At 40.9% G+C, this 9,427-nt stretch overlaps 2 protein-coding genes across 3 annotated transcripts; both read right to left on the bottom strand.

The window, feature by feature from the left end:
- Nucleotides 1-66: 66 nt before the first annotated feature.
- aqp10b (aquaporin 10b) lies at nucleotides 67-3,606 on the bottom strand. The gene is made up of 6 exons (XM_006787966.3): nucleotides 3,505-3,606; nucleotides 2,796-2,922; nucleotides 1,165-1,302; nucleotides 840-958; nucleotides 363-580; nucleotides 67-268 (listed from the first exon to the last, which is right to left on the bottom strand). The coding sequence occupies exons 1-6, from the start codon at nucleotides 3,589-3,591 to the stop codon at nucleotides 67-69; spliced, it is 891 nt and encodes a 296-aa protein (XP_006788029.3). The 5' UTR covers nucleotides 3,592-3,606.
- Nucleotides 3,607-5,993: 2,387 nt separating this feature from the next.
- On the bottom strand, nucleotides 5,994-8,224 carry hax1 (HCLS1 associated protein X-1). 2 transcript variants are annotated; one of them, XM_006787967.2, is made up of 7 exons: nucleotides 8,050-8,224; nucleotides 7,523-7,773; nucleotides 7,062-7,261; nucleotides 6,916-6,970; nucleotides 6,686-6,819; nucleotides 6,456-6,591; nucleotides 5,994-6,382 (listed from the first exon to the last, which is right to left on the bottom strand). In XM_006787967.2, exons 1-7 carry the CDS (start codon nucleotides 8,112-8,114, stop codon nucleotides 6,309-6,311), a joined length of 915 nt encoding a protein of 304 aa, XP_006788030.2. In that variant the 5' UTR covers nucleotides 8,115-8,224; the 3' UTR covers nucleotides 5,994-6,308. The 2 variants fall into 2 exon arrangements, with proteins under 2 accessions (XP_006788030.2, XP_006788031.2); XM_006787968.2 differs by having other exon boundaries at nucleotides 6,471-6,591.
- Nucleotides 8,225-9,427: the final 1,203 nt, after the last annotated feature.

The following is a 9,427-nucleotide window of genomic DNA, read 5'->3' as shown; positions in this document are numbered from 1 at the left end:
TAGATAATTTCAGTTACTATCACACCTTAAAAAGCATTTAACACACTCTTTTACACGATTTAATCATTAAGTTGGCTTTTCACGGTCCGCTTCCACCCCCTCCAGCTCAACCCCCATCTTGTCACTTCTACCCTCCGGACACGAGGCCTGGGATTGGGACTGCTCTGAAGGATGGTGGACTTCAACCATCAGCTCGTAGATCAGTGTTCCCAGAAGCGCTCCAACACAAGGAGCCACTATGGGCACCCACCACCAGCTACTTCCGGCCCTGCAAAAATAGACAGCATGCTTGCTTTAAGACAGTCAACAATGTGAGGAGATAAGATGGGAATTAGCAGAACATCCGGAGTGAAACCACTAACTTGAAAACATCCGCCCCCCAACCGGCAATGTAGGTGAACAACCGAGGTCCAAAATCTCTTGCCGGGTTGAGTGCATATCCGCTGTTTGAGCCCATTGAGATGCCAATGACCAGCACTGCTGCTCCCACTAAGACAGGCTGAAGATAATGAGGGATGGAGCTGTTCCTCTGGTCCCCGAGAGCCAGGACGCACAGCAGCAGAGCGGCCGTGCCGATCACCTGGATGCCATGGAAGTAGTTAGAGATATGTAGGAAGGAACAGTATGATTTTATCTGATGGAAAAACAGCGTTTCCTGGCTGGGTCAAGGCAAGTTACTCCATTTATTAATGTGGAGCTAAGTTTCAGGAAACAGCCTGGTATATTTTTGGCGATATAACTATACAGGTTCACACGACTATTGAGCAGTTATACCATCTTTATCTGTCAGCCTGATAACGATGAATGATCCTTAATTAATAAGAACAACAAGGGCTGACCTGGTCCACAATACCTCCCCACACACTCAGGTAGTCAGCGGGGTAAGTGGAGAATATGCCTGCTGTGGCTGTGGGACCCGTCACCGTCAGATCGCCTCCGCTGTACGCCTGGATGGCGTCTGCAAACATCTCATCGCGCACGCATCATCAAACAGACACAAAACACAGTTTATTGTTTAGAGCCGCGACGTTTCCAGAACACAAATGATGTTACAACATGAGATGACATGAGAGCGAGAGCTTATCAAACGACATGATTTATTTGATTTGAAAAGCCTCAATTGATGAATATCAACTCCCTTGTTGTACCTGGGCTCACACTCACCATAGTACTGCAGAGCAACTGTAGCTGCAGCCAGAAAGGCTCCCAACACTTGGAAGAAGATGTAGAAAGGCAGTTTCATCCATGAGTGGCGGCCCAAAACACACAAGCTCAGAGACACAGCGGGGTTTAAATGAGCACCTTAAAAAGAAATCACAGTTATGACATGCAAATCAGTTTATAACTATTACGTAAGGTGTTTTTTTTCTGCATTTTTGGTTAGTATAATATTAATGGCAGTTCCAAACAATAGAAGTTCATTTCCAGGTATTATGATCTAAACTGGGATTCAGACAAAACTGTTGATCAGGGTAAGACTTGTCACCAGGTGTGGAGTCAAGTGTGGCCAACACACAATCAACAAGCTTGTTCTTGTTAGAGATCTGCATACATATTAATTTAACCACTTCTTTTTCTAGCAGCTTCTCAGTGGCTGATGTTCCTTTACAGACATGTCAACAGTCTTATGAGGTTTATCAGCAATTAAAAAGGAATGTTCTAGTTTCTTATAATTAAATAAGAGTTACCTTAAAAAGCCTGATGTTACAGGAAGTTTCTTCCTAAAAACAGGAGTTTCATCTCCTCACCATCACCAAGTGCTTCCTCATCGGGGGCTGTCTAATTGTTGGAAATTCTCTCTCATATTGCAGGGTCTTTATCTTACACCATTAAAGTGATGTGACTGTTGTAAACTGGTGGTTTACTGTATAAAAACATAACTCTAACTTCAGATTAAGAACAGATTGTCTGGCTCCGTCATTGCTCGTCACAGTGAAAAGTAAAGTTCATTAACTCACACTAACAGTTTACATACACAGTCAGTGGCACCGACCTGGATTTTAAGCACGATCCACAAATTTTCAATAGGATTGAGGTCAGAGCTTTGGGAACGCCATTCCAGAAGTGTAATGTTAGCTTGTTCATCTAGCCGATGATTTAGCAGCTAGATGTTAGCAGCACAACAGCCTCAGACCATGATGCTACCACCACCATGTTTGACAGTTGGCTCGCGTTTACTCCTTCAAATATACTCTTTGTCATTGTGGCCGTATAGCTCAATCTTGTCTTGTGTTACCATCAAGCTTTTCTCCAGATGGTATTTGGTTTTGGTTTTGGAGCAGGGCCTTATTTCTTTGTCAGCATTCTCTCTGTCCATTGCGACCTGAAACTCACTTCTTAATCATTTCTACTTGTTTAGAAATGTCTCAAGAGATGTTCCCATTGTAAATCTACAATTTTCCTTCTTAGATTTTCACTGAATTCCTTGGACTTTCCCATTGGTCAGTCCGCTGAGTGCTGTCAATTAAATCTCCTTCATGCTGGTAATGAAAAACTACCAAACTGTAGTGACCAGTGATCACTAGCAAGAAGTTAAAAGGCTCTGGCCTCGTCAAGTTAAAAACCCCTCAGCACTGCTTATTAAAAGATTTAAGTCAGTGTGTGTATATATTTGAACCTGTGTGGATTAAAGAAAATCGGTTAATGGATGGATGGTAAAGATGTATGCTGTACAATCATTCCACCCTGGAAAAAGGACAGTGCAAAGAAATAATTAAGTTCCCCAAATTACCATGAGTTTATGTAAACTTCTAATCACAGTTCTGCATACCCAGTAACTTCGTTCAGTCCCTTACCCGATACTCCACGAGACACAAAGACCCCAAATGTTACTCCCAGAGCAAAACCCAGATTAATTGAGAGGTACTGGCCCTTTTTGTCTTCAGTTGTGACCACTTGGGCAACAGAGCCACATCCAAACAGCTGCAATTACATGAAATGAAGAGAAGTATTAGCAGTCGAATATATACACGAGTGTACCCAATCAAAACAGTGGAGAATGATCCAAACTCTCAAAATCTTCAGAACCTCCCCAAATGAATCTTCTGATTAATCCACAATAGCAGCATTTTATCTTGCTTAGATCCATTCAACATACATCCAGTTTGAATGTTTAACTAAAGAGCTGCTTTATGATTTGTGCTGTAAATGTTCATTGCCCCAGATAGTCATTAGAGATAAAACAACAGCACTGCAGTCAAAGGAATATCGCCTTTGGAAATCACTAACAAGAGAGTCCAATTTTACCACCCTCCCCTGCAGTCCCTGTCACCCTCTGTCTGTTTCATTCAGGCCAAAGTCCTTAGTTATACACCATGAAGAGTTATGAGGTGCTCTAAACAAACCAGCAGGGAATTTTACAGGAAACTCACTGACTGACACACTTCATGTTGAGTTTACTGGCTGAACTGAGGGAACTTTATTTGTTTTTTTAGTTATAAAAAGTTCCTACACAGCTAACTATATCTTAAATGTACGAAAAAAGAAGAAGAAAAGGACACTTACAATCAGGACGTAGACGCCGAGACATTCGGCCATGCACTCCCTGATCAGCTGGTTTCTGATCTGACATTTCTTCAGCAGCCTCTCCATCCCCGAGCTTTCCTCTGCACACTCTGGGAACAGGTGCGTTTTCAGAGCCGGGCAGGTGTCATCGGGTGGATCTGACCCGCAGAACTGCACCGTCTGCCTGGCTGAGCAGAGTTTGCTCTTTCATGCTGGAGGTGGAGGCTACGTCACACACTTTATGGAATTGCTGACGTGATTATGAGTGTGTGCGTGGACTCAGGACATCTTAATCACAGCATGCGCGATGAAAAACAGTCTGTGCACCAAAAGCTCGGTAGTGGCTCGGTGGAGGGTTTCCTCATTTGATTGGCACTGGATCTGATTGTTCCCGTTTGATCGGAAAAGAAATTCAACATCTTAACTCTGTTATGTTATGCCCACTGCTGTATTTCTCAACATGGATCATTAGTATTCCCACAGGATGAAAACCATCACAAAACATAAAAACAATTAAACATGTCAAAAGATGATCAGATTGAAATGCACTTCTATATAAACAGATTGTGTTCTCACCCCAGCAAAAGGACATTTGTGAGAGGGGCTCTGGTTTTTATAGTGGTTTCCAGATACGGTTCACATGATCACACGGGATTTGTGGACAAAGGGCAGCAAAAGGACCTCACATCATTGATAACATGATACAAGATGAAGCTCTGCTCGGTTAAGCCAACATTTAAACTTCATTTTAACCCATTAAAAATGACTACCTCATAAAAGTTGTCACGCAATATATATCCTCTATTTATCCAGGAAAAAGACTCATTGAGGTTCAAATCTCTTTTTCTAACAAATATAACACATAAGATAAAAAAAAGAGTACAACTGATATTTAAGTGAATGCAAACATCCATGCAGTATCAGATCACATAAATTCTGTATCTGCATCACAATAGTTTGATTATGATATATATGAAGCCAACTTCCACAGGAAAGACCCCGTTATCCTCGCTCCTCTTAATAACTGAGCACAGCAGCGAGACCTCGCAGATCAAAGAGTATCCAGCACCTTTTAATGTTGATTAAACGTAAATTAATATTCTGTAAACATAGAAACTGAAAACCTGACACATTCATTTGCAGAGCAGAAGGAAAAGTTTTATGTGGAATCAGCTGATTAGGATGGACCAATGAGAAAAGGTTTTATAAACCCTCGTAAACGCAGTTAAACAGAGGACGACTTGATAGACTTGGAAGAATTTGAATTCATGTCAAAACCCTTTTAGACTCAAAAATGAACGTTTGTTTGTTCACGTGTCTCTTCCAAGGTTATTGTAACTAAAACTATGCAGACCTAAAAACTAACTAAATGTTTGGGTTCCCATTATTCCGCTCGAGGTATTTTCTATGCAGCACAAAATACTGACTTTTACACCGCTCTTCACAAAATGTCCCAACCAATCCCCAAATTATTTCTTAAAGTAGAAAAAAACCCAGCTTATCAGTTTTTCAACTTCTATTCTTTCACTGATTTTCTTAATTCTTTGCCCACTGTCACTGTGATTTAACCCTCATATACAATGTGTGTTTAAAAAAAATCATTTATTTCATTTGTTTACATATGCATCAATTTTCAATATAAAGTTAGTTGCTTTATGTGTTGATTTATTCTGTGTGATTAGAAAAAAGACAAACTATTGTCATTTGTTTTGCCAGTCCATTTTTCCTCTTGATTAAAATGTTAAAAAACAAAAGCATCTGTATTTCTATTTTATTCCTTTTAGCCTAAAACATTACCTTTAGTTTATATCCCTCTCTGGATTTGAACACAGAAGCCCAACTAACTGCTTTTCAAACCCTCTGAGATTTTCACCAGACAGATGAACCAAAAATTACTTTTTCCACTGGCTGCATTGAGGTACAGTATAAGAAAAAAAAATGCTACTCTGCTACAGTCAAGATTAGACATATGGAGCCAGAGATTATTATAATAGGAACCATTTAAAGCAGGAGTGTCAAACAGAAGGCCGGGACGGCTTAGAAAAATGTGGAGGGCATAGATGTAAAAAATGTTTCACTACAACAAAGTAACCGACAAACATTGAAATGTCAAAAAAAGTTTAAATTTAGCACCGTCTGCTACAGAAATGTCTCTTTTTGTAACACAGTACAGTTAAATGTGTAAGTTCCTTTAAATTAAGAGAAAGGGCAGCGTCACTCGTCTGTCTCACTCGAGGTTTAAATGAGCTGTACATGACGCGTGAAAGAAATTGTGACCCTGTAGAGCCTGAACCACGAAATATTTGCCAGAAAATGAAGTATTTATGGAACTTTGTGTTCTATGAAATTTAAATTGTATCATAATTGATACATCCAGCATTTTTTTAAAGTTCTGCTTAAAAGTATATTGTGCAGTTTTGGTTTTTGATCATGTAAAATCTGAAGATTGTTACTAACAAAAATATGAGCCAAACAATTTTGTACATATATTAAGAGTCTTTTATTTAATTCTTCACTCACTCACATCCACACAGGCTTGTCTACAGGACAATACAAAAATAAAATATGGAAACGTGAATTGTTCGGCGTCTCATGTGTCTCAGTGTGTCACCATCAATAGCTTTCAGGATCGGCAGCTTCGATCCTGCATGATCAATTTGGACTTCCAGTTTCATCTTAAATGAGCCAGCGAGAATTTATCCACCATATTCGTTTTGGCAAAGGAAGACCATGAAACTATTTGTCCATACATTGGTATGTAATATAAATATGCCAGCTCACATCTCTAATAACTCCTTCACATTTTATTTAAAGCCTCCAAAGAACCTGGAGAATAATGAGCCATCATCCCGCAAGTTTGAGAAGCGGTGGGGATCACCTGGAAGAAAAGCAAAAATAAATACATGATTTTTTTGTGTGTGTGTCAGATAAACAATTCGAAGAACACACACCGGAGACAGGCTGACCTGGCAGCATGGGTCCATTCGAATGATCTGGTCCCCCAGAAATCCCAGAACCTCCCGAGCGAGTCACCGTGGTCTCCTCGTTGCCTTGGCCGTCTCTTACCGTACGCCTCTCCTCTACACTCTGACACACGCAAACGAAATGCTCATCAAAACTGAAACAAAACTATTAAAAGAATCACTATGAACGTATTAATACAGAATTAAGAAACACTCACCCCATCAGGCTTCACCACCTTAGTGACAGTGACAGACTGAAAGAAAGACCGAGTTCTTGGCTGGTCGGGTGCCTGACCAGCAGGTGGCGTCAGAAGCTGATCCAAGCCACCAGAGGACACAGCCGAGTCCAGATCTTGGGAGGACCAGGATGGGAATAGAAAATAAATTTGACACAATCTAAAAGAGCTTCCACTAAATTATCAAATAAAATGTAAATATCACCACCCACCTCTGTCACCTTTGTGCCCCTCCTCTGGAGTTTTGTGTCTCCAAATATCATTAAACTTTTAAACACACAATACAAAAATTTCAGTTAATATACAACTGCTTGTGTCGCAACAGAAACAAAGAAGGAGGAGTGAATATCTCCTTTACCCTGGAAAAAGGGGTCCGGCCATGAAATTCAGGTGACTCATAAGAAGGTCTGTGATCACCTCGGGGCTCTTTGGATCGTTGTTGTGTGTCGCTGTCAGGATATTTGAGCATAAAGTCTCTCAGAGGGTTTCCACTGGAGCTTCCTCGTCCTCTCTCTGCTCTGTCCTGAGACGGTGGTGGTGATATGATGTGGGGAACATCTAAAACACAAAGAGGGCAAAAGAGCAAACAGGTTAAACACAGAGGAGAGGAATATGTCGAGTTGTGGTAAGAATTTGAGTCTTCATGGGCATGGATGTCATGATTAATCATTTTAATCATTTCTTTTTCCAGGGTGAAAGAATTGTACACCATACATCTTTACTGACACTTTTTTTTACTTGTTTGTTTTTTGTTTTTTTTGTTACATTTCATTAAAAACAAGCAACATGAAAACGGGGCTTGTGGGTCTGTTTTCATACCAAAGCGTCCAGACTCTGGATGTCCCTCCCAACGACCCAGCTGGGAGAATATCTCCTCCATCTCCCTGAGGACGTGGCCAAACATCGGGGGGTCCTGAATCCGCATCCCGTCCGGGCCAAAACTGAAGCCAAACCTCCAGGCGCTGTCAAATGGGTCCTGCTGCTCCCCACTGAACCCATCATAGTGGAATCCATCTTCATCATCTTCATCTTCATCGTCGTCATGAGTCATGGCATCGAAGAAAGGGTCCCTGATAGACGAAGTAACACAAATGTACAAACTTTGAAATCTCCCTTTGGTTTAGAAACTGCGTTATAACATGCCACCAGCAAACAGACCTCAAAGTACTCAATCGTATTAACTCCGTGAGCATAAATAGCACCAAAATCTAGCTGAAGGACCCCTGTGGTTTTCCTGGCAGAAAACACTAATCTTGTCCCTGACATAGCTGCACGCAAAGCAAGTGTACTAAGTTCAGCTAGCTTAGCCGAGTGTACAGCTACGTACTCCGACGCCATAAACTCACCTCCGGCCACGATAATTGCCTCCGGGTACCCCGAAGAAGCCGCGAAATAAATCAAAAACACTCATTTATCTGCAGCTTTGGTGGACACTTAAACCATAACTTAAAATGTGCAAGCAACGGACACCAACTGGAGAAACTCGCCAAGAAGTACTACAGCTGTCAACAGTGTCGTAAAGCGTTCTAGACGATTTATCATGACGCAATTTGTCGTAATGTTACTTTACCGTAAATAATAGATAAAACGGGCACTCGAAATAAAAGCGCACTGTTGAGATTCAGGTAACAGTACGGCCAACCACATTGAACCTTGAAGGGTACACCAGAATTAGACCACTACAGTTTGCATGGAGTCAACAAAAATGGACAACAGAAGATTGGATAAAAGTTGCCTTTCTGATAAGTCTCCATTTCAACTGCATATTTGGATGGTAGGGTGAGAATTTGGTATTTACAACAGAAAGCTTGGAACCATTTTATATCAGTGGTTCAGGCTACTGCTGGTGGTTGGCACACTTTGGTCCCCTTAGTACAATTTAAACACAGCCTTCTTGAGTATTGCTGCTTCCAACCGGATAACGGGCCAAGTCAAACAGCTCATGCACCTTAAACTGGCTTCTTGAACATGACAATGAGTTTTTAAAATCAGACTCCACGGTCGGCAGATCTCAATCCGATGGAGCACCTTTGGGATCCAGTGGAACATCATGGATGTGCAGCATGGAAATCTTCTGCAGCTGTGTGATGCTATCATGTCAAAGGGGACCAAAATCTCTGAGGAATGTTTCCAGTACCATGAAAAAAATTAAGCAGTTATGAAGCCCCCCTTCATAACAGTACAATCTACTGCTAGCAAGGCGTAACTGGTAAGTGTATATGGGTTATATATATATATCTCATGAAATCAGAGTATAATACAATTATTCCAAATTGGATCAGAGCTCATTTAGAGAGAACATTTACAGCTTTTAGTATTTTATTTTTTTATTCTGATGCTCCAATACAGAAGCTTTGATGATTCAGAGTTTAAGAAATCCAATTTCTGCTACGTCTAACTTCATCCAGTGGCGGAAATGACCCTTTTCAAGCCCACTCATTGAGAGCCCAATGTCTTCTGACTGGCTGCAACTCACTTGGCTTCTAAAAACATAAGCTAGTGCTTGCAAGGTGTAATCACATATTGAAGAAAAGAAAAGAAAAGAAAAAATCATACTAAGCTGACATGAGCTTGGCACAAGAAACCTAATAGAGACCAAGTGTTTGGAGCAGTCTGAAGCCTGAGCCAGTAAAGTAAAAATTTAGCTGCGTTTAATACAGTAAAAGACCTCAATTCAACAGAGCACCTTTGGGATACATTTACTGGCATTTAAAAGTACAGTTC

This window comes from Neolamprologus brichardi, chromosome 22 (assembly GCF_056152115.1).
Source record: "Neolamprologus brichardi isolate AB-2024 chromosome 22, ASM5615211v1, whole genome shotgun sequence".
Taxonomy (NCBI): domain Eukaryota; kingdom Metazoa; phylum Chordata; class Actinopteri; order Cichliformes; family Cichlidae; genus Neolamprologus; species Neolamprologus brichardi.
Note: the sequence above shows the minus strand (reverse complement) of the source record. Positions and strands in the feature narration are given on the sequence as shown.